The sequence below is a fragment of the Elgaria multicarinata genome, chromosome 2, assembly GCF_023053635.1.
Source record: "Elgaria multicarinata webbii isolate HBS135686 ecotype San Diego chromosome 2, rElgMul1.1.pri, whole genome shotgun sequence".
NCBI classification, from domain to species: domain Eukaryota; kingdom Metazoa; phylum Chordata; class Lepidosauria; order Squamata; family Anguidae; genus Elgaria; species Elgaria multicarinata.
In genome coordinates, this window is record NC_086172.1 from 38,684,734 (window position 1) to 38,709,629 (window position 24,896).

Consider the following 24,896-nt stretch of genomic DNA (forward strand, 5'->3'; position numbering starts at 1 on the left):
TTTGCCAGGAAAGTTCAAGAGGCAGTTCGTTGCTTTCCAAATACATCCTTATGAAAGCTCATATTGCATACCAACTTTGATGACCTAGAGTTTAATCTCATTAGTTGCTAGATGACAAACATCATCTGTCTTATTGAAGTTCAGAAACTAGAGCTCAAATGGCAAGGCCAACAAAAAAGCAACGTCTTTATATTAAGATGTCCCAGCAAATAGAAAGGAGGATGACCTAGAAAATATACATTACAGAAACATTCACAGGCTGGAGTCCTAATTGCAACTGGAACAGGAGAGTTTCAGAGGAACATTGACTCAGGTCTGCTTCTCTCTCTCTGTCTCTCTCTCTCTCTCTAATAAAGGAAGAGCCTTGAAACTTCTATATTTAGCAGCACCATGTGGCAAAGTTCAATACACATTAGCACTCTTGGCACATGTATGGCGGAATCACTTACACGTTATGGCATATATATGTTTTTCATAGTGCATTACATTTTTCCACTTGATATTTTTGGATATTTTAGCCTGGATATGGAGGAGCTTCTAGAGCCCTATGCTTTCAACTGAATAAATATTTGAACTTTCCTTAATAAATTGTGGGTTTGCATGTTTTCCCCGCCCACAGAAATTATCTCCATGCTGGAAAAATACTTTAGGATGTACATTTAATCCGCTTAAGAGGTTTTTAGTTTATTTTATATCACTGTCAAAGTTCCTGTTTTAATTAACGATTTCTTTCCAGATCAGAGAATCATTTAAAGACCTCAAAAAGAAATTCAACAACATGAAATTCAACTATAGCAAGAAAACTGAAAAATCACGAAACCTGAAGACCTTAAGGATTCAGATTCAGCAAGTCGAGGGATATACTGAAAAAATGCAGGTAACAACTATAATAGTTGGGGCACTGTGTGCATAAGATTTATCTCAAACGTACACAGATATGACTGGCATCATTCATCAGATTTTTTTTTTCCTATTGCAGCTGATGTAACAGAACACCAAAGGTCATTATACCCCTTTTCTTTGGGGAATTGGCTTAGGGTTCGTGTGTGTGTGTGTGTTTTAATTTCAGAACTGACTCAATCTTTCATGTCTACTTTTCTTCCAAATATTTTATAATTACATTTATGTTATATAATCCTATTGGTATTGTCAGACATGCTTTTAAATTAAAAAAGCTTAACGTGCTAGGGAGAAATCTACCAAATCACAGTAAGCCCCATCAAGAAAACCAGAGGCTGCAAAGCAGCAGTGCACCAGCTTTACCTTCAGAGGGTAATTTTCTGGTAATGTTGCAGAGAATCATTTTTCTCCCAATGCTGAACATGTTAACAAATTTCAAAAAAAAAAAATCCCATTATGTTCTTTGGAACAGGTACTGAAAAAGAAGTCAGAGAATTTAAAGAAGAAGATCTTTGATTCCTTAGCAACTCTGCCAAGTGATAAAGCTGGGGTGCTTTCTCAGTCCATCAATGAATTAGAGAAACAACTGAGTGAATTTGGCAAGGTTATGGAAGATTACAAACAGAATTTAGATCTGATGGAGCACCTGCAGCAGATGGTGGAAGAGGTATAAGAAAACCACAAATGCATTTTGTAGTTGTGTTAAGAGGCCAGTTCTGAGGTATGGGACAAACTCATGCGTAGCGTCGGTCAGTCTGTGTATCATCCATCGTTTCATGCATTTAGATGGTAATGGAAGCCTGGGAGTTGCCTTCACGGTGTTACTTTGAGAACATAAGAACCTAAGAAGTGCCCTGCTGGATCAGACCAAGGGTCCATCTAGTCCAGCACTCTGTTCCCACAGTGGCCAACCAGCCATTTTGTATACAAATAAGAATTATTAAGGATTTTAACTATTTTCAACAGCACCAGAGCTAGTCTCTCATTCATTATCTAACCAGCCATTAGCCAGGGATGAACAAGCAGGACATGGTGCAACAGCAACCACCCCCCTGTTCCCCAGCAACGTGCACACAGCCTTATTGCCTCAAATACTGGAGATAGCACACAGCCATCAGGGCTAGTAGCCATTGATAGCCTTTGCCTCCAGGAATTTATCCAACCCCCTTTTAAAGCCATCCAGATTGCTGGCCATCACCACATCCTGTGGTAGTGAGTTCCATAACTTAACTATGCGCTGTGTGAAGAAGTACTTCCTTTTATTTGCTGCTATGGGGTCGGGGAGGGAAATCCCCATGGCAGAGGGGAACATGGGCTTTCTGGGCAGCTCCAGAGCCCATTGAGCACTTGGAACCCACCCTCTGCCTGGCCTTCCCATGTGTCTCCTTGACCTACCATGAAGCTTGACACGCTCCCAGAATGCCACCAGCTTCAAGGTGCAGCAAGGACACCACCAATAGATGGCATGAAGGTGGTGACCTTGCATTAAATAGAAAAGCCGTGGTAAGCTGGAGAGGGTAGGTTCTGCGCAGTTTTGCCAGAAAACCCCTTGGTGGCTGCAGGCTGGCGGCTGCATTCTATAAACAATGCAGTGCCACACCACTGCCACTATTAAGAATACAGGGTGAATAAATAATAATAATAATAATAATAATAATAATAATAATAATAATAATAATTTCTTACCTGCCTCTCCCTTTGGATCGAGGTGGGGAACAACATTAGTACAACAAATCAACACATCCTAAAAATTCTTAGTTTTACATTCATCTGGCTAGGCCTGCCAGAAAAGGCTAGTTTTTAAAGGGGTCTTAAATTCAGAGAGAGAGAGAGTTAAGTTGACAAATCTCCTCCGGCAAGCCATTCCACAGTCTGGGGGCAACAGAAGAAAAGGTCCTCTGGGTAACAGTTGTCAGCCTAGTTTTGGCTGACTTAAGTAAGCTCTCCCGAGAGGACCTGAGTGTAAGGGGCGGACTGTATGGGAGAAAGCTCTGAGATAGGTCAGGGAATGTTGAAATCAAAATTGACTTGTGTATATCTGAAAAAGTGGAGAATGGCATGCATTTGGGGGCATTTACAAAATTCATCTGAGATTGTCAGCATACATCGGAACACTGATATTCACAGTCATTTGTAACATAATAAAAGATAAACTTTTCAGTGGTGTTCTAGAGCAGCCCTCCACTATCAGGGTCCCTTTAGACGTTTTGGCTTACAATTTCCATCAGCCCCAGCCAGGATGACCAATAATCAGGGATGATGAGAGTTGTAGTCTAAAACATCTGGAGGGACCCAGCTGAGCTATAACGTACATCAGTCATTTTACAGGGAAAAAGCGTGTTTTTAGTATACTGGGATTTTTGTTTCCTTTTTCCAATACAGTGTCAATTTTGGTGTGAAGAAGCAAGTGCTACGGTACTTAGAGTTGGAAAATATTCATCAGAGTGTAAAACGAGGGAAGCAGTAGAAATACTCTACAAGCAATTCAACAAGTTTGTTGACCCTGTTATCCCTCAGCAAGAGGAAAGAATTCGGCAAATTAGTAATCTTGCGAAAGATTTATATGGTAAGGGTTCATTACTTTGAAAACCCAATATTGTAGAATGAGGGGGAAAATGCTTTCTCCATTCCAGGATTTCTTTCTTTCTAAACAAATGTATAGGTCATTGATTTCCCTATGAAGATTAGCACTGAAGAGCAAAGGCAGCATGCACCCCAAACAAATCAGAATCAAGATTCAAATGTCAAAATCCTGAAAGCAGTGTTTTGCCACAGCTATGGCCATTATTTCATATTCAAGTCCAACAATTTCTGTTAAGGAAAATTTGCCAGATCTCAAATCTGTGTAATTTTTCATATCCATGCTTGCAGTGGTGTAGTGGATCCAGGGCTCATAGGGTCAAAGTGCAAGAACTCTTTAAGCTGCATCCGAGGAGCGTTTTATAGCACGTTCGTTACTGGGCACTCAAGGAGTTTGCTCAGGTCCCTCACATGATGTTATCTGCCTCCCGTGTGCCTTCCGCCCTTTCTGCCCTTCCTTGTGGGACAAAAACCCCCTCATTAAGTCCGATTATTTTTAAACTTGGAATTGCTTCTCTCTCCTGCTGTGTGCAGGAGAAGCAGCACCATTAAAACAGTGGACTCAATGGGCCTCGTGCTCATTGTGTACTTCCTCTTTTGAAAAGAGGAAGTAACTGAGGAAGGAAAACGTGGGCACAGGAGTGGTAGGGTGTGATGGAGCTTAAAAACTGCCAGAACTGGTTTGTTGGTATGAAGCAACACAGCTGCCTGCGTTTTTGGACTTTCTGTGGGGGGTTTTCTGTGGGGACTATCATGATGAGCACCTGCACTTCAAAATTTACCACTACTCCACTGCATGCTAAATTATCCTGCTCTTCTGATAATTTAGTACTTTGAAAGAAAAGATTGCCATTGTAACATTCAGTAAATCTATTTAAAACTCATAAGCTGCATTCAGTCATCACAGCAAAATGCTTATTCAACATCTACAGAAGACTGAGCTACAGTATAGCACCTATTGAAATTGTTTTCTAAAATCTTTAAATCAGTTTAAGGTTGAAAAATGAAATATAAATCTAATAAACGATGAGAAATAATAGATCAATGTAAGCCATTAATGAGTTTGTTTCACTGTAGCTTAAGGCTGACATCCTATGCACCTTCTCTTCTCTTCTGCTGCTCCCAGACTGTGGAATAGCCTGCCGGAGGAGACTCGTCAGATTGACAGTCTTTTAGCATTCAAGAAAGCTATCAAGACTGATCTCTTCCGGCAGACCTATCCAGTAGAATTTTAGGATGCTTTTAGGATGTTTTTTTTAACAGTGTATACTATGTTTTTAATCAGTATTTTATATATTTTATGCTTGCTGTTGTTCCCCGCCTCAATCCAATCAGCAGGCGGGTAATTAATAATAATAATAATAATAATAATAATAATAGTAATAATTATAATAATTTAGGAGAAAGACCCATTGAACTCAGTGGGACTTACATTCAAGTAAACATGCATAAGATTGTCCTGTAAGTGTGATCTGGTGCTTGGAAAACAAGATCCACAGGAATTCAGTGTTTCATTACAGAGAAATCTCAACCTATAGTATAAAAAAACACGAATCTGAGTATAAAGATAGGTATTGCATTTATACCACTTTGGGCTAATCCAAGTGTTATCCTTGTTCTATTACTCTATTTTTGCTACAGGCATTGAAGAAGGAAAGAAGTATGTTGAAAAAATAGCAGGAAAACACAAGGAAGTTCTTGATTCTATCAGTGAACTGTGTAGTTCCTTAACAGAACTTGAAGACAAGCTTGGGGTAATTTTTTCCCTTACTACTGGAAAAAGATCTTGGATATTTCCACACCGATACTGTGAGCCTCTGTGCCAGAAATAAGGGCGTAGAAGTGAACTGCCAGCTGCTGAGCCTCTATGTCAGCCTGACCTTTTAGTTGCAGTGTAGGCGGGGTTAATTGGTGAAGGCAGAGATCAACTCTGTTATACAACAAAAGAGCAGCCACAAATGGGTCAAGAAAAGCCGTCACTGCCAGATGTAGACTGTTACAATATGATAGGAGGCAGTGGTTGAAATAACACAAACCAATAGGGGCACTCAACCACATAAACAACGCAGAAGGTATAATGCCTAAACAATTGGTTTATAGGTAGGGTGACCATATGAAAAGGAGGACAGGGCTCCTGTATCTTTAACAGTTGTATTGAAAAGGGAATTTCAGCAGGTGTCATTTGTATTTATTTATTTATTACATTTATATACCGCCCCACAGCCAAAGCTCTCTGGGCAGTTCACAAAGGTTAAAACAGTAAACATTAAAAAGTATACAAAATTTAAAAACCATCAGAAACATAAAAACAACAGTATAAAAACATCAATATCCATTTAAAAAAACAACAACAGGCAGCAAAGCCCACAGGCATCCTGGGAGCCAGGGGAGCCAGTCAGTGTTCTGAGGTGACGGCAAGAACTGGGGTCAACACGGATAGACCAGTATGATAACCGCGGGCAGGCAATTGCTTCAGCTCTGGAGTTCAGGAGAAGGGAGAAGGTCAGATATACAAAGCAAGCAGTGCCATGAATAGAGATCCCTAAAGAGACAGGCCTCGAGTGGAGCCTAGAACTTGGCGTCTTCCTTCGACTTCCCACACGGGATGTTCTCTGCACCGGTGGGCAGGCTTTGAGGAGCTGGAAGTGTCTACTGTGGTGGGACTTGCTTCCTTGCGGAGTGCTCAGTCTCTGGAGGAGCCTAGTACAGGGCTATATATGGAGAAGCTGGTGAAATTTTCTCTTCATCGCAACAGTTAAAGCTGCAGCTGCCATGCCCTCTTTTAAATGCGGTCACTCTAGTATAGCTCCTGCTCTAAAAGATTTTTCTAAATTGTCTTGAGTACACACGCATTCCATAACATTCTGTATTTGTACAATGAAGTAAATTACAATATATAATACAACAATTGAACGAGGGCACAAAAGTATAATAACATATGTGTTCAAATGAAGACAGCCTAGTAATTTACAATACAGACTAGAAGCTATCGAAATAAAAACCCCTAACTGTCCAAACATACTTATGCGTATAAATCATGAACATATCAACACTTGAAGCTGTATGTAAACTCTTCAGCGTGATGTTGGAAAACTAATGACTGTGTAAACATTCTTCAGCGTCAGAATCGTAAATTTTATTAATGGGTGACTGGTTACATTGGGGGGGAAAACGTTTCGACCGTGCTTTGTCAGAAAAAACGCTTATTTTCAGGGCTACAGCTGTGGATATACAATATGGGGTAATACCATGCAGCAAAAGTAGTCTGTAACAAAATATAATCATTTCATACACTCAGCACACGCCTCTAGATCCAGCTCAATGCTGGCAGTGCAACGGACACACACATTCCACGCACCCGACATAGACAGGTGCACTCAGTATGAGTGCAGACGTGGGCTTGAGTGTGCAAGGCTCTCTAAAGGGCTCAGCAGATGCTCGCCCTGGCTGTTAAAACCACACACTTCCTCCCTGCATTAATGGTGGCCGCCATTTATGCAGCGGTGAAGTATGCAATTTCGGCAGTCAGAGCCAAGCTGCACCTCAGAAGAAGCTCACACATCCTGGTGAGCATCGGTGGACAGTGGCAATGACGGGGGTGAGCATCCACTGAGGCAGGCAAGGGTGAGTTCGCTCACCTCTGTTCATAGGTTGCATCACCCTAGCAAAACCAAAAATATAAACCCAGAATGGGACAATGCTGATGAAGTAGAATAATTCAGATAATGGCTGGCTTTGTTCGCAATGGCTCCTGTTGACTTCAATGGGACAAAGTCATAGGTTACTCTCTTGGACTCCATGTAGTGTCTGAAACCTGCTTTGGACACAGGAGTCATCAGTTTAATTCTGACATCAATTGTTGAGTTCACATCTTTAATTTCCATCATGTGCAAAAAAGATAAAATGCTGGGTTCCACTGACAGGGGAACTTGGGGGTTGAGATGTGAACATGTGTTTAGAGGACACAGAGCCACACTGAACTCTACAGGAGTCCCTGCAATATATAGGTTCCCAACCCCACACACCTTATACTCATCAAGGTAACAAGCATTATTGCATTTATTATTGCACTTATATCCCGCCTTTTTTCCTCTAAGGAACCCAAGGTGGTGTACATAATCCTCCTCCTCCTCTTCATTTTATCCTCACAACAACAACCCTGTGAGGTTGAAGTGGCATGATGAATTACAGGAGGACCAGAGGGGATCGACTAACTTTGCCTTCTGTGATGCCCTCCCTTAGCTAGTGAGTTTAGAAAGCTACAGGGGAGACATGGGCTCAGTTCAGACAACAAGTTTCTCTACGCTGTGGGAAAACTCCACTCAACGGTAGAGTCTTCAGGAGTTTCTTACCACACAACATGTTCCTTCTCCACTGTGGACTGCCATGGAGTTGAGTAAAAGACAACACAATGTTTGATTGACAGTTCTTCCGCCCTCTCTCCTCCCCCAGTACTCCTGATGGTATCCATCAGCCATTGCTTCAAAAAAAAAACCAATCCCAGCGGTTCTCCTGGAGCGGCACTCCCTCCTTTCGCTGGTCTTGCCAGAGAACTCTGTTGGCCAGTGGGAAAAGTCCACTGGCCAATGGGAAACTCCACAGAGCCCTCCACACAACACAACGGTTGTGCAGGAACTCTCCTCTGCACAGTGTGAATATTCAGCATGGAGTGTTTTCTAAAAACAAAAAAATCCACCAAAGGGTAGAGTTTTTCCTCCAGACAACACATTTTTCAACAATGGTGTAAAAACTCCACTATGGAGTTCTAAAACCACCATTGTGAAATGTGTCGTCTGAACTGAGTCATGATTTGGCTCAAATGGGCGTGGGGTGGGAATCCAGTGGGACTGATGGATTTCGTTGAACCCGTCTTTCCCCCCATAATTTGAGCACTGCCCCTTGTGGATGCTTGGAAACACGTTGCGTGCATGTGTGGATGAATTGGAATCCAGGTCTTCATTAGGATTTCATAATGAAATTATCATTATTTTGTGTGTCTTGTGGAAACGTTAACTCAGCCTTAGAGCGCTGTTTCCAAATATTCCCTTCTGCTTGTCTCGTGTGATACTAATTTAGAGGGTTATCAATCATCAGGAATATTTGGGGAGGGCTGTCACCTGAAGGGGAGAATTTGAGAGGGAAGGGGCCAGATTATTACTTCCGCCTCTCAGCCTTTAGAAAGACTGTGAAACCAGTCTGAAACCAATTTTTATTGCAAATCTGATGCTGGCTTTGAGTGTTTCTGCTTCTTCCATTTTTTAAATTAATTTACGCTTTGTTTTTATTGGTGGCTTTGCTTGCTTTATGTTTTTGGTTTATATTGTATTATATTTCATTGCTATGTAAGTTGCTTTGGGTGCCCCATCTGTGAATAAAGAGTGCTTAATAAATATTAGGATAAATAAAACTGTAATTTCACCACAAAAGCACAGGACAGTTGTGCATGCTTTGGATCCTAGCCAATACCTACAGCATTGTTTGACGAAGTCAGGCTGCAATCTCATAGACCCTGGGAGGGCATTCCAGAAACCGTAGTATTTATCAGAACACCCCCTCTGATGGCAGAAAGACAGTAACACTCTATGACGCCCCCTCCCAGCATGGAAACCTCTGAAGCCCTGACTTCTCTGAAGTCAGATCTCCAAAATTGGTGAGGGAGACAAGGGCCGTTTCTACACCAGCCCAAAAATCTGGGCTGGTCTCAGCTGAGTCCCTGTGTGTCCAAATGATGCACAGGAGCTCCCAGGGGCGGGAGGGGGGCCAGCATGAGTTTCCCCAGGGATAAATAATCCCTGGGAAAACCCAATTCCTCCCGCCGTCTCGGGATTATCCCAAGACCGCAGGAGGTGTGTGGGCACCTGTCCCAGCTTCTTCTCTCCTCCCCACAAGTAGCAGGGATCAGTAGAGTGAAGGAGCCTGGCTGGGAGAAATCAGGGGGGGGACCAGGAGCGGGGTTTTGTTGTTGTTGCATTTACCTTTTGCTGGAGCACGAATGCGCTCCAGCTCCTATGCCTTTAAAAAAATGACTGCCTCGACTCGCACGATGTTCCTCCTCCCATCCCGGATGGCGCACTGGCCAATTGGACACCTGGGACGATCCCAGAAGAAGGTAAGTCCAGGATTACCCCCTCCCTCTACACCCGTATGGTGTAGAAAGGGCTAAGGAGGCATGCCTGGGGTAGGCTAGTGGACTTGTTGGGAGGTCCTGGTCCCCAGACATGCCCCCAAACCAGTTCCTGATCTGCACCGGGCCTGGAGCTGACATAGATCAATTCCCTCCCATTGGTTTGAATGGAAGGGAGTTCATAAACAGCTGGGGAGGGGATAAAAACAGTTGGGCTGCTGCTGTTCCCTCTGCCCTTATTATTTTGATTGCTCTGTTCAGCTACTGTAGCTCTCCATTCCATTTCACAGGAAGACTCACTCAAAGGAAAAGGGCCAAGTTCTGATAATACAGATGCTGAGCTAGTTGCAGAATGTGACAAGCTGGAAAAGAAGATAGAGAAGGAGCATGTAAAAGGAACGGCAAGCGAGCCAAAACAGGTTGGCACCCCTTTCCCCCCCCCCACACACACATCTCAATTTTGTGTATATGAAATTCAGGCTCATTAGGGAAAACAAAAAAGGCACATAAACACTTAAACACAGTTATAGAATCATAGAATAGCAGAGTTGGAAGGGGCCTACAAGGCCATCGAGTCCAGCACCCTGCTCAATGCAGGAATCCACCTTAAAGCATACCTGACAGATGGTTGTCCAGCTGCCTCTTGAATGCCTCTAGTGTGGGAGAGCCCACAACCTCCCTAGGTAACTGGTTCCATTGTCGCACTGCTCTAACAGTCAAGAAGTTTTTCCTGATGTCCAGCCAGAATCTGGCTTCCTGTAACTTCAGCCCATTATTCCGTGTCCTGCACTCTGGGATGATCGAGAAGAGATCCTGGCCCTCCTCTGTGTGACAACCTTTTAAGTATTTGAAGATTTAAGTATTTGAAGTATTTATACTATATTTGCAGACCAAATATCACTTGATAGAACAATCCTTTGTCTAGAAAGTATATAATTAGGGAAACCATTTATTTTGCATATGGAATTATTAGCTTTCTTAGAAGACAAGTTTAATGTACTCATTCTATTTATTTATTTACTTTTAGATGGAATCAAACATACTGGCTGAAAGCCCATTTATAAATAAAACAGAAGCTATCTCCACCAGTGCTGTAAAGGTAACATTAAGAAATATAATTTTCTTTTTAAAAAAAGAAGAAGTCAAATTTAAACAAGTTCTTTTAAACAAACAAACAAATTGAGGCCCACAAAAAAGATTCCGAAACGTTTTGAACTATGGAATAATGTTCTGCTTTTGAGTGATTATAAAACCCAGTATATTGCCCATGGCTTTAACTTTTTTGTAGAGAACATTATATGAAATTATACTTCAATTAATAACAAAACAAATTTGGCAATAAATATCAGCTTCATAGACATTTGAAAATGGCACAAGGATCGAAAGGCTGTCATCTGGGGGGCTTTTAAAATCTGAATCAGAGCCCCTGTACCTACTCTACAGTAAAAATGAAAGAAACAACATAGCTGCTAGACACCATTGTAAAGCAATGTCTGTTTTGGCCCTGAATTTCCCTAACATCTGATATTCAGAAATATACTGCCTGTGAATGTAGAGGTCCCGTTTAGTTATCATGGCTAATAGCCATTGATAGATCTATCCACCGAAAAACTTGTTGTTAACACTTGAAAAACACACACACCTATGTTAGTGGCCATCACCGCACCTTGTGGCTGTGAATTTCATAAATTCACTATGCATTGCATAGAATAGTACTTAATTTTTTCCATTTCGAACCTACAGCAAATTGATTTCACTGAGGAAGTGGACTTCCTTATGCTATAGTAGAAAGGGGGAGCAACTTGTGGCCCTCTAGATGTTTTGGCCTACAACTCCCATCATCCTTCTGGTGCCCTCCAGAGGCATTGGACTACAACTTGCATGATCCTCAGCAAAGAGTGTCATTGGGCTGCTGGCTGAGGATAATGGGAGTTGTAGTTCAACACAGTTGGAGGGCACCAGATTGGGGAAGGCTGCTCTCTAACATTCACAATGTTTTCATAGTACAACAACTTACTCTATAGATAGCTATTGCAATGTTACCTTGTGCTCCTCTCTGTTCCATGTACTCAAAACTCATCTTTTGTCTGATACGGAACTAATTAGCTCTTTGGGACAAGTGTATTCAGAAGTGGCAGCACAATAAATTTCTTACGTGCTATTGCAAAAATATTACTTGAGCCATCTGAGTTTATCCTTCAAGCATGTCAAGCATGGAACAACTTGATTTATTCACATTTCTGATCATAACATATATTTGTCGGTCATTTATTTGCCATGAATGCAGATGAGTTTAGAATTCTTTCTGTAATTGCGTGGAAGCAGATACATGTGTGCATAGTTAGTCCTACTATTTAAATGCCACACAAGCAACAATGTGGAGGTTAATTTAAACATATAGAGGGTACAAATAGGACCTGCAATAAAATGTTGCAGTGTGGAGTACTCTTGTTCAGCCAGCCAGTATCTTCCAGGAGACTCCATTCCATTCCCCCTGCCTTCTGGTTTTCCATTTTCTCCCCATTGCATATGTCAATCAGCATTCCATGGCTACCAAGCATGCTCAGTCCTTATTGGGATGATTTTGGATGCCCCCTCTCATATCGTTGCAGGCCTTGTACTTCCCCCAAGCCTGTTGATACCTCCCTCTTTTTTTGGCTACATTATTGATGCACACTCCAAGAACTGAGTTTACTATTAGTATAGAGGATATTGATAGGTACTTTCCAACTCCATAGTTATAATGATAGAGAGAGCAATCCTATGGTCCCTTGCAGAGCAACTCTGGGAACACAGGATCATTTGATGAGGTCTCAGACACTACTATGAGTGTCACCATACGGGGGGAAATTGTGTTTACTTACCAATGCTTCTCTGCCCATGCTTTTGTCCCTCATTACTTCCTCTTTTGAAAGAGGAAGTAAACAATGTGCATGTTGCCCATTCAGTGGGCCATTTTGATTGCACTGCTTCTCCTGCACACAGCAGGAGATAGCGGCAAGTTCCATCTCAAAAATAATTCAGATTTACCGGGATCTTTTTTTGTCCTGGGAAGAAGGCCAGAAGGGGTGAGACTCTTTGTACTTCTAAGGAATTGCTGTAAGGGTTTATATTTCTAGAGAGGATTGAAAAGCCTCATGTTCATAAGCTTGATTTTATGGTAGAGTAATTGTAAAGTAAAGGTTTCTATTAGCAATGGGTACGCCCTGTTACCATACAGATCATGTATTGTGCTTTCAAGTACCTTAAAACTAAAACATGCCATAGAATTATGTGAGAGGAAAACAAACAAACAAAAATAATTTTATAAACTTTGTTCTCTCTCTCTCTCTCTCTCTCTCTCTCTCTCTCTCTCTCTCTCTCTCTCTCTCTCTCTTTCTGTTTTAAGGAAGAGCAGATTGAGGATTCTGTTTCACAGGACCCAGAATTGTTATCTCCTGCCAAAGAGGATAGTTTCCAGGCTGAGCTCCTGGCAGAAGAAGTGATCTCTGGAGACGAATATGAGTGTATATCCCCTGATGATATCTCTTTGCCACCCCTTTCTGAGACGCCAGAATCCAACCTTCTGCATTCTGAAATGGAGCTGGAAGAGCCACCTTGCAGTAGCTCCCGCAGTCTGCATGTCAGCTCCTATAGTGTGCAAATGCCGATAAACGCTGGCAGTAAGAGAATGGCAGATGAATCGGATCGCTTAACCTCTGTTGCTTATGCTGACATGCCTGGTCACAGGAAGGAACGTATGTCAGAACAGCTAGAGAGGTTTTCTTCCTCTACCTTAAGCTACCACTCGAAATGCAAAGTGGAATCTCCTTTTGCTCATAGTTCACCAGAAATGCCTGAAGCCAGCCCTGTTTCCTGCACGCTCAAGACAAAGGCTGCCTATTGCATGACGAGTGAAGTGTGCGAGAGCCATTTGCAACGCCATGGGGGTCACAGGAGCATGACAGAAGCGCAAAGACAATTGCATGCTATAAATAACTTTACTAAAAACCAGGATAGGCTGCATGCTTTACCCGATGCATTCTCAGGTCTCCTGTTTCAATCAGACGCCACCAGAAGCTGTCAGAGGCAGATGGTCACCCGAGAAGAGATTAAAAGTGTATCTGAAAAGAACAGCATGGTCAGCCTATCTGGACAGGCGCCTAACTTCTCCAAGCTCCTGTCTAATGTAACTGTCATGGAAGGTTCTCCGGTGACTTTGGAAGTAGAAGTAACAGGATTCCCAGAGCCTACACTGACCTGGTGGGTAGCTTACAATGAGAAAACCTAAATACAGATAGAGAAATCCCCCATGAGCCACATATAACTGGGCACCAGTCTAAAAATCAGAGCGACCTGTTCATATCACTCCACGTTTCCATATGATTCCATTTCCCACTGAAGCCATATTTAATAGTCATAATATGCCTGAATTGTTGGGCCCTGATGCCATCATAGTTTTCAGATTTCGAAGTGACTCAAGTATACCCAACCTAAAATATTAAAGAATATTTAAAGATGAATTAAAAAAAGAAAAGAAACATTGTTGTTTCACAACAAAACATTCCAGTCACTAAGTGACTTGTGCCGTAAAATTCCTTATTAGTGTGGCCTGAATTCCTCTGCATTTGCAGACCAGTGCCCCTCTTAGCAACAAGGCAGGTAAAAAACAGGTATTATCTTCCTTGACTGGGGTGGGTGGGTGGGAGTCTATACCAGTCATTTATTGCAGGATTATATTGTAGTCGTCACTAACGGGCCACATGATGTTCACCTGCTCCCGCGGGGATCTCAGCTCCACCTCTCACTTTTACCGGAATATCCCTGGCTGCTTTTGTCACATTTCCCCCAGCTCTCTCGCTTCCATTGAAAAGAACTTTTGCAGTGTGCCCCCCCCCCTTTGCAAGGTTGTGGCTGTTCACCGTGAGTTCCGGGATCAGTGAACAGCCAATCAGCTGTGAGGGGCATGTGCATAGATATTGGAGTGTTTTACTGCCCTGTGGGGTTTTTTTTAATACAAACATATCTCTGCGGAGGAATACATATTTGATGGAGTTCCTATCCCCCCATGTGTTGCTGCGTGTCTGCGCTCATGCACATCCCTCAAGAGCAATTTTTTTAAAAATCTTGTCCCCTGTAGCCATCTGCCTAGCCCTGCCCACTTCTACCAATACACATGTGGAACTGCCGTAATGGGACAATGGCACTCCCGCAATGGCACTCCTCTAATTGCAGTACAGATCAGTCGCATGTGCCCCATGAGGGGCGATTGTGGAAGCGGAGAACCTTCAGGAGCATGCCTCTTTCATTGCGAAAGGGCTGCAGGTGTAGATTAGTCCTAGGATTCAATGAACCACATGGGTTGTTCCATATACCCAAGAGGGCTCTGTCCCCATCTGCCTAGCAAGGTTCAAGCATGGGAGAAGGGGACACTTTCCAGACTCCAGAGATCGGGCAGTGGAGCAGAGAGGAAGTCTTGGCCTATTAGCTGACATTAAATTGTAGATCACATGCTTGAGGATAATTATGCAGACTTATTTCCCTTTATCTATATGGGATGTCCATGAAATTTGCTGTAACAGTAATACACACATATACAACTTCTAATTTGAGAGACAGATACAGAGAGAAGTGTGCCTCCCTAGTTGACCTAGTTTCTCTAGAACTACATGTCCCAGAGTTTCTTTGTTCCTGCAGAGATTTTCTGTGCACAGGCTCACAGGCAGCAGGAGGGAGGAACAAGCACCGCCTCTGTCCAAAGGGAGAGGTGGGTAATAAATAAATAAATAAATATATCATCATCATCATCATCATCATCATCATCATCATCATCATCATCAGGGATAGTGGGAACCAGTGTTGCTGGTAGTATTTTCAGGCCCAGGGATATATGTGAGTAAATGACTTAGGCTTCTGGTGTACAGAATGCATAAAGGAACTATATTAGATGCCTGGGACAGGGAACAGTACCTAACAGCCATTTGTCCATCATGTATAAGTAATACATATACATGCCTTAATGCCATGTCTGGCTATAAATACAAATCAGATGGCCATTAATGTCAGATCATAAACTAAAGAAGCTAAGGGACACCAACAAATCCATTTAGAAAACAAACACCTTTCAAGCCTAGCCAAGAGAAATAGTGATTTGGTACTCATCCCTGAATCTAATGTTGGGACTATATGGAGTCCAGGCTAGACCCTGCCCAGGCACCCGACATTTTGATTTCAAAAATGGGCAATTCTAGCACCTCCGCATGCCACATGGCAAATCTTTTTTTTAACTGAGCAGCAGTTTATAATATTTTGCTGTTATAAAATGCCATGAGGTCTGTTGTTCAATAGAAAAACAATGATATTGAATGTCCCCCTGGGCATGCCCAGAACTTTTAATGTTCGGAGTGCTTTCTGTTTACAGCCATTATCCCTCATTTTCAAAATAACCCTGATAGCTAAATCATTGGGATTTTCACTTTACAACTGACGAACTGGGGCTGGGATTGACTGGCAGCCAAAGCATCCTAAAGGAGTACGCAAAAACATTCACATACATCCTGAGATTTTTCACTTTTAAAAATATAAATAGCCTCCCACTCATTCCCAATCACATTAAGGCTGCAATCCTATACACCCTTACCTGGGAGTGAGGGTGATTAATTAATTGGGTAGACATGCATAGGACTGAACTGTAAGAGGTACTTCAGTTCCCACCCGTATGCTACAATAAGAAAGCCCAGTACATGTCCAGAGTTAGCCCCCCAATCAACTGGATTTAGCCCATTGCCTTGCTGAAGACAACAGACTACATCCCTCCCTAAGCTATGATTCAATCCTTAAATATAAAGCAAAAGACTCAGTACTCTACTTTGCCCTCAGAACTGGGTTCAGCAACACAAAGGTCATTTACTGTATCCCGCAAACAAGGCTTTTGCCCCGGTCAACACAGCTGCCACACTGCTGCAGTATGGCAATTCATCCATCCAGCAACATAGAAAGAAAATGCTGGTGGATTCTGGTTGCTTCTAGACAGACGGTTCGAAGTGCTAGCACTCAAAAGGTATTGTGCAACTATTCTGACTTTTTTTCTCTTTAATGGATTTTCCACACTAAGGAAAAAGTCGGAAGCAGTGGTGAGGAAATTGGGAGGGGTTATGAGTGGAGGATATCTTTATCTGGACCCCAGTAAAATTCCATGAATGATGACACCATAAAAGCCTCATCTGGAAACATCTATGATCAAACAACTTTTTACGTTGCTGATCCCTGCACTAGAGTACTAAGTATAAAATTATGTTGAAAAGAGGGGGGTTGGGGGGGGACAGCACAAAAGGTTATCGGATGCGTCCAGCAGTGAAATCGGGGCGTGGGAGAGCAAAAGTGAGAGAGATTATATGTTTTAATCACAAAATGGAGCATACTGGCTTCAGTTGTATCCCTTCCGGTAAGACTGTGTTCTCTATAATTTTGCTGCAAGCCATGTAGGTGGGGAGGTCCCCATTTAGTTAACTAAATAACATCCAGATTGATTCAGATCTAACCTCTTGTCATTGGTTATTGCCATGCAATTCTTTTGTAACTGCCTCTCTTTTATGGCAGCATGTATTTTAATCTGTATTTTTGTAATGCCCAACAATGTGCATAGAAAGAAAGCAGTATTGGAGAGAAAGAAAAAAATGTTTATGAGTGTGCGTAATAACAATGTTAAAATCAGAGACTAACATATGTTGAATAAAATTTAATAATCAGAAATTAACTGAAAGGCAAGTGAAAAAAAACCCAAAACCTATCACTGTGTTGTGCCTGGGTCACTAGCTCAATCATAAATGTTTTTGTTTTTTTGCTTTTAAAATACTCTACCATCTTCCCTTTGGGATGCTGTTGCTGCCAGCTTTAGGCAGTCTTTAATACAAAAATGTTATTGCAGCTTGTTCAGCTTAAGAACAAAATAAAGTTCTAAGTCACAGCATTATAAAAACACTTTAAGAAGATTTTATTTTCAGTAAAAAAAAAAAACTTTATAAGGTACTGTGCCCTAATGTTGATGGCAACAAAACATGCTTTTTAAAGAAAAATCACAGGAATTCTGTCTTAGACCTAAGGTGTTATGCAAACAAACAGGCAATAGCTGGAAGGGTATGGGGCAAGAAATAATTAGTTTATCTGAAATGTCACTTCTTTGTTTAACCATGGAGTGTGTTGGTGATTAAAGGCTATGGAAGGGTGATCTCCCTTTGTGGCCGCACCCTCCATGTTGACTCTTAAAACCTGGAATCAGCATTTCTGTATACATTTGAATAGGTCATGGTGGTTAAGCATTTTGAGCTAAGCTTTATCGCTTAACGTGTCATATGAACCATGACTTATTGTATTGTGTGAACCATTCCTAACCATGGTGACTATATAACCATGGTTTAAACAAACTATTTGCTGCAAAGGGGTTAGCGGCCTAAACATGGTTCAGCATGTTGTCTGAACAGGTTCACTGTCACAGAATTATATTAGTAGTGGAAAAAGGCACACACCTAGCTAGAGCTTGTGGACAGAACACACTTCTACTAATAGGCACAAAACATTATTAAACTTTTATAATGGGGCTTATTCCCCTGTGAAAATAAAATGATCCCCTGTCCTAAAGGCTAAAGCCTGATTTTTCTCTACTCAAGAATAAACTAGGAATAACACCAATCAATTCAGAGGAGCATTTCTGGAAGAGAAAATCAACTTTTCTTTTCTTTTTTTAGTATTCTATGGGTAAGATTAATTTTGTCATATATACATGCAATTGCGGTTCTGGCCTGGTCTTTATGGGTCCAAACAAAGGTTACAAGAAGATCACCTATAAGAACAAACATTTCTTGATTCAGAACACCTCTTTCCTGATAATTCAGCTGTTCCCATTTCTTAATCCCCAAACCTATTTGAATTGTGAGCCAATCTGCTTTTTAATACCGCTTTTAAAATGTTAAGAGGTAGGAAGATACTGTTAGCGATTGCTATCGCTGCTAACATACAGTCATTGTCATAAGAAATTGTCGCAGATTATTTTGCTTCAATAAGCATTCATGTTAACCTGACTTGAAAACTGACTCTCTACTTCAGGTACAAGAAGGGCCAGAAAGTGACTGGAGATGAGCACTTAAAGCTCTTACACAAGGACACAAAGTATACTTTGTTCATTCAGAAGGTGTGTGACACAGACGCTGGGCTCTATGTGGTTCGAGCTAAAAATTCTAGTGGCACAGTCTCTTCCAGTGCCATCCTCCATGTGAAAGGTAACGGGGCACTTATAAAAAGACTAGACTGGATAATCCTGTGTGCCCTCTACTTGGTTGTATCACTTGCATACTGGCTGTTCACTTAGTACAGGACTCTGACTTCACCGGACTTCTAACTTTCACAACTGGAGACAACAGCAAACGGTCGACTTTCTCTACACCTCACATCACCTTTGCCTCTCTTGCTTATGAGTCACTCTGAATCTAGTGCTTTTATATTAATATCACAGCTACACTGGAAGTTGTTATTCCATTATGCTTCAGTAATGTTACAGGGGGGAAAGACATTTTAAAGTCACCTGCTAGGTTTTTGCACTGTAAAAGCCTAGTGCTGCAGAACTAAAAACAAACAAACAATAGAAAAGAAAATATGTTATGGCTTATGAAATGTACACAGACCACAAGATGCTCACTTCAATGTATGCACTGTAAAATAATAATAATCAGGATTGCTTTAATGCTATTTAATGAAAAGCACAGATGTTTTATATACCTAAAATTCATATAGCATATTTTAAGTGTTCAAAGGGCTTCTCTTACATTATCTCAGTAATCCTTACGGCTCTGTGAGGTAGGACAGATGGGGCTGGCTGAGGGAATAGCAGCTTGCTTAAGGTCATCTAGTGACTTTCCAGTTGATAGCTCAAATTCTTAAGACACTATACTAGCTTTCACTAGTTTCACCGATGGCATGTTGAAGTATCAAGGTGAAAAGCTAAAACGACGGTTTATGGAGATGTTCTCTTAACATTTAAATTCACTCTTAAATGTTTTCAAGGTAACAAGAAATTTGGAGTGATATTAAAAAGGGTAAGAAATGTTTTTGTGCATTATGATAAAAGTATAAAACAAGGACATGTTTAAAACGTAAAACTAATATGTTTTAATGGGTATTCTCTTAGATTGTTAAAATAATGAGAAAGAAGCAATCATTTTAAACAGTGAGAGTCAAAGAAAGCATTTGCTTGGGAACTGCACTTGTTTTTATTTTTAAATATGGGAGCCAGAACAACATTGTATTATTAGATTTTTATTGACTTGTAGAATGTAATGACTTTGATTCATATAATAATATATCACCAGTTTTGACTAACGTAAGAAAAGAAATCATGCTATTTAAAGAGCAAATTCACATAAATTCTCACCATATTCAAAAGACAAGTTAGTCATCATTAATTCCATTTCCTAGGAAGATTAGGCATATATTATATCTACATAGGTGTGTGGTGTTTTTTTAAAAAAAAAGGGTTGATAAATAGTTGCATATTGTGTTCTTGGAGAACAACTTTCTTTTTTCCTATAACGACTGCTCTGTTGGAAATTTATAAGAAAATATTTCCAGTCTCTTGAAAGAAATTTACAATATGGAAATAAATCCTCAAGTGCATAGTATGCTGTGGAGAGAATATCTATTACAAATGGTGGAGGTGGCATGAAGAAGGAGAGAAGAGGATATTTAGCCAACTGGCTGCAGATTTATTGTAGCCATGCAAACTGAAAGAAGATCCGTCTTCTAGGCAATGCCGTCCTTGAGGCAAAAAAGCAGGGGAAGGAAGCCAGTTGATCCAAGAAGACAACCTATCCTCACTTTGTGAACAGAACGTATTTTGCAGATGATGTACAACATTTCCCTTTCAACCAGCCTACATGTTGAAAACACTACTCTATAAAGATTTTTGTTAAGCAAAATACTCCTGTTGGAACTGATCCACAAAAATCCAACACTGCACAGGCTGAAATGAAGGGGGGAAAACAAGTTCCAAAGGTCTCTGGTAACAGCTTCCATCCGCTGGTACACAGATGCATGCTCATCAATTAATGAGAGCAGCATCTTCGGATGGTTACTTGCATGTGTGAATGAACCATCACAATTACAAAACAACAGACCCTTCATACCACACAACATCTCAAGTGCATTACTACTCAACAGAATCATGTCATGCACCCGCAGCTCAATGATCATAACGTTTTAATTAATAACCAGTGGTGTACATGGATGTACGAACCAGCCTGAAGTGAAAAAGAACATATAGTCCCCAATCATTTGACTAGTTCTAGTTTATTTGAAGAGTGAAAGGAAGGAAGGTCCTGTTTTAAATGAGGAACTCAGGGGTTACTCATGGTAAAATTCGGGGTAAGGCAACTTTACCCAAATTTGGGTAAAGTAGTTATGCCTAAATCGTATTGATATCAATGAAATGAATTCTTTAGTTGTGATAGAACTTAAGGTAAGTACTTTCTCCAAACCATAGTCCTAGATTGGGACACTTGCTTTGAATAATGTTTTAATTTACAGTGGCCAAAGTTTCCTATACTTACCAAAGTATAAGAAGCAGATTTGTTCAGCTCTACTTTCCTGCCCTCCTCAGCTACTTTATCCTGAGACCTGCACAGAATTTTACATATTGATAAGTCTTCCTATACAATCAAATAGCTTAGGTGTGTGGCTCAAAGGATCTACCAGAACAACAAGGGTATTCTCTTGTGATACCATTATATGAACTCAGAGTGAAGAGCAAGCATGGGTCCCATAAAACTGATGGCCACCAATGAGTCATAGTTAGATGCTGCCATGCCAATAGAGGCAGGAGACCCCTGCGGTCAGCACTGGATGCTACTGGCCAATGTTTCGCACTTGTGGCCGTGCAGCTCATGGCACCACGCCATTATTTAATGGAATAATTCTCAGTAGGCTTTTCACGACAAGGCAATCAGAGCCAATTGTTTCCCCTCTACAGATGCATGGCTGATAAAAGAATTCATTTATTCATTTCATTTATTACATTTCTATACCACCCAATAGTCAAAGCTCCCTGGGCAGTTTACAAAGATTAAACCCTTAAAAATACATTATACATAAAGACAGTTTATACACAAACATATAAATAGGCAGCACACACAGAGACTTACATAATTGTTGTGAACCACCCAGAGAGCTTCAGCTATTGGGTGGTATAAAAATGTAAAAATAAACAAATTATGCAATGTTGAACAATCAACAATAAGAAAAACCCAGGACCTGATTAAAACTTCACCATACATTGTCAAATACCAGAGAGAAAAGGAAGTTCTTAACCTGGCACCAAAAAGGTAACCATGTTGATGCCGGATGGGCTCTTATTTATTTATTTATTGCATTTTTATACTGCCCAATAGCCGAAGCTCCCTGGGCAGTTCACAAAAACTAAAACCATTCAAAGTATAAAACAAACAGTATAAAAACATGATATAAAATACACATTAAAAACTGATTAGAAACATACCATACATGATTTCCCTTGTGTAATAGGTCTGTCCTATACAAACACTACTTCCGTTCATCTTTTAGCATATCCTATTGCAAGGCTGCATATTGCTTCGTAGATCTATTATTAGATGCATGGTTGGTTGAAGGCCATTTTATGGTATACAACAGAAAGATCTGTCACCTTTTCCCTTGCAAAGGAATGGGACCTAGGAGACCTGCTTTGCGCTGTATCTAAATATTATGGAAATGTTCATTAAATTAACAGAACAGGCAAATCATGATACTAAGATTTGTACTCAAGTCTAGAAACACATTTTTAGTCAAACTGTTTCTCCGGGGTTTACTTTATAAACTGAGAAGGCTACGGCTCATGTCAACTTGCTTTTATCTCCTAGAAAGCCTTAGCACTTTTTTTAACCAGCCAAGATACAACAGATGAGGCTTCCTCCTGTAAGTACACAGCATTGAGAAACCTTCACCTGTTCAGCCTGTCACACAGCACTTAAAGCCACAGAACCTCACTCTGCAAGAAAAAAAGTGGCAACTCTAATGTGCGTTCGTTCCTAATTGCACCTACCGTTCCTTCTTTTTAAAAATATATAAACAAACTGCCACACAAATTGTAGGAATCGTCACACTGAATCTTCATGCTGGGGAAAGTTTCACCTGTTGAATTTCTGTTTGTCAGCCCTGTCAGAAAACTAAAGGCCTGAGGCTTCAGAGTGCAAAAAACATCTGCTCAAGTTAAACTTGCTGAGTTTTCTCATCTTTCTTGAGGCAACCTATTTGTGAGAGTAATGGATCTTTGACAGCATGTCACTTAAATATGCTTGGCAATGGAATAGGAAATGTTACATTTGGAAAATCCATGTTATTTCGCTATTTATTTGAGCTATGGTTTAAGGTGCAAATCAAACTGAGGATCTTCTGTGGAGAAATGGTTTAAGGAAGGCTCATAGTTCAGCGAGTAGAGCACGTGCTTTGCATGTAAATTGTTCCAGGTTCAATCCTTGGAAAAGGGCTGGGAAAGACTCCTGTCTAAAATAGTGAATACCCACCACCCGTCAGTGTCGAAAATACTAAGCTAGATGGAACCACGATCTGACTCAGTATAAGGCAACTTCCTATGTTCTTCCTGGGAATGCTTCCTCCGGCTGGGCTCCTTTAAAATCCCACCACAGCACAGAAAAATGTGGGGTCTGTTCCTTACTTACATGACAGATCTTACATGACAGATCTTCCATACTCAGGATTTCCTGGTATGGAGGCATATAAATAACCAGGAGCCTATCCATGGGTATGAGAAGCAGAACTACAGCAAATACAGAGGGGGTCTGTGTACATTGACAGGCATTTGAAGTCTCAGGAAATGATTTATAGACCTTTTTATAGGCCTTTTTATTCTCCCAGTATTTTAACTGTCTATAAATAAATTTAACTTGGTGTTTTAAATTTGTAATTTTGCATTGCTGCTGTTTTTATCTGGTTGAGCTTTTATATTGTATTTTATATTATGGTTTTATACTGTTGTTTTATACTTTGAATGTTTTTAATTTTTGTGAACCGCCCAGAGAGCTCCAGCTATTGGGCGGTATAGAAATGTAATAAATAAATAAATAAAAATAAATAAATTTAGATTCAACAAATGAAGTAATTTGGCTCACTTCTAAGTGAGCCAAAACAACCAACTTTACCTGTCACTCATAACTACATGGGAGGGTTGGAATATGCCCCAAAACGTCCACAGAAAGCACGTTTGGATACCCATTCTGGGCAATAGGCGATATTCAGAAAATGGGCTGGACCGGCAGCTTCCAAGTGAACCAAATCAACCAAATTCACTAGTCACACATAATTGAGGGGAGAGATGCATTGAGCCGGAAAACTACCACAAAAACCATGTTCCAATACCCATTCTGGGCGATAGTCAATATTCAGAAAATGGCCTGGAATGGCAACTTCCAAGTGAGCCAAATCAACGAGTCAAACGTAACTACATGGGAAGTTTGCAATAAGCCACAAAATGTTCACAGAAAACCACATTTTGGTATTGTTCTTGGCAATAGTCCCTATTTCAGAAAATGGATTGGAACAGCAACCTCCAAGCGAGCTAAATCAAGCAAATTAATCAGCCAGATGGGAATGACGTAATAAGCTACAAAACTGCCACAAAACCATGTTCCAGTACTTGATCCAGGCAACAGTCTATATGTTGTAATATAGGCCAGAACGGAAACTACCTCTTGACCAAACTCACCAGTCACACATGACTAGGTGGGATTAAACAAACACTATCGCTCAATATTAGAATTAAAAGACGTATTTAATATATATTACAATAATAGAACAGAATCAGAAAAATTGCCAAAATGTGCCTTTAACTTTCAGCCCTACAATTTTTTTTGTTGATTTTGTATTATGCATTAAATCATAAGTATACACTCAACAAAATACATCAATATAACAGAAAATATATCCATGGAAAAGAAAGAAAAAACTACAGCAGCTGTTTCTTCATTTATACAGAAAAATAAACAATATTCATGCGATGTTTGGAAACAAAGTTATGAATTATGTTCATGGGATGTCTAGCTGCATAGATCAGAGGAAGCAGTAGTGTGTCCGTTCAATCATGTAGTTCTCTAGATAAATTCATACTCAGATGGTATTTGCCATCCATGTGATTGTCAAGTCAAATATGTAATAAAGTGCCACCAGGTTGCTGTAAAATCTGATGGGTCAACCTCTCCCTAGGAAGCATGTATTGTATGAGTCCAGGAAAACACGG

At 40.7% G+C, this 24,896-nt stretch overlaps 1 protein-coding gene across 1 annotated transcript in view; it reads left to right on the plus strand.

The window, feature by feature from the left end:
• The window catches only part of CCDC141 (coiled-coil domain containing 141), a 115,153-nt gene extending 96,000 nt beyond the window's left edge, over positions 1-19,153 (plus strand). Inside the window, exons 18-24 of the mRNA XM_063116311.1 lie at positions 737-877; positions 1,373-1,567; positions 3,283-3,466; positions 5,122-5,234; positions 9,895-10,023; positions 12,993-13,846; positions 18,686-19,153. Of these exons, the coding sequence (XP_062972381.1) occupies positions 737-877; positions 1,373-1,567; positions 3,283-3,466; positions 5,122-5,234; positions 9,895-10,023; positions 12,993-13,846; positions 18,686-18,947 (1,878 nt within the window). The 3' untranslated portion in view covers positions 18,948-19,153. The remainder of the gene's footprint in view (positions 1-736; positions 878-1,372; positions 1,568-3,282; positions 3,467-5,121; positions 5,235-9,894; positions 10,024-12,992; positions 13,847-18,685) is intronic.
• The last annotated feature ends 5,743 nt before the right edge of the window (positions 19,154-24,896 follow it).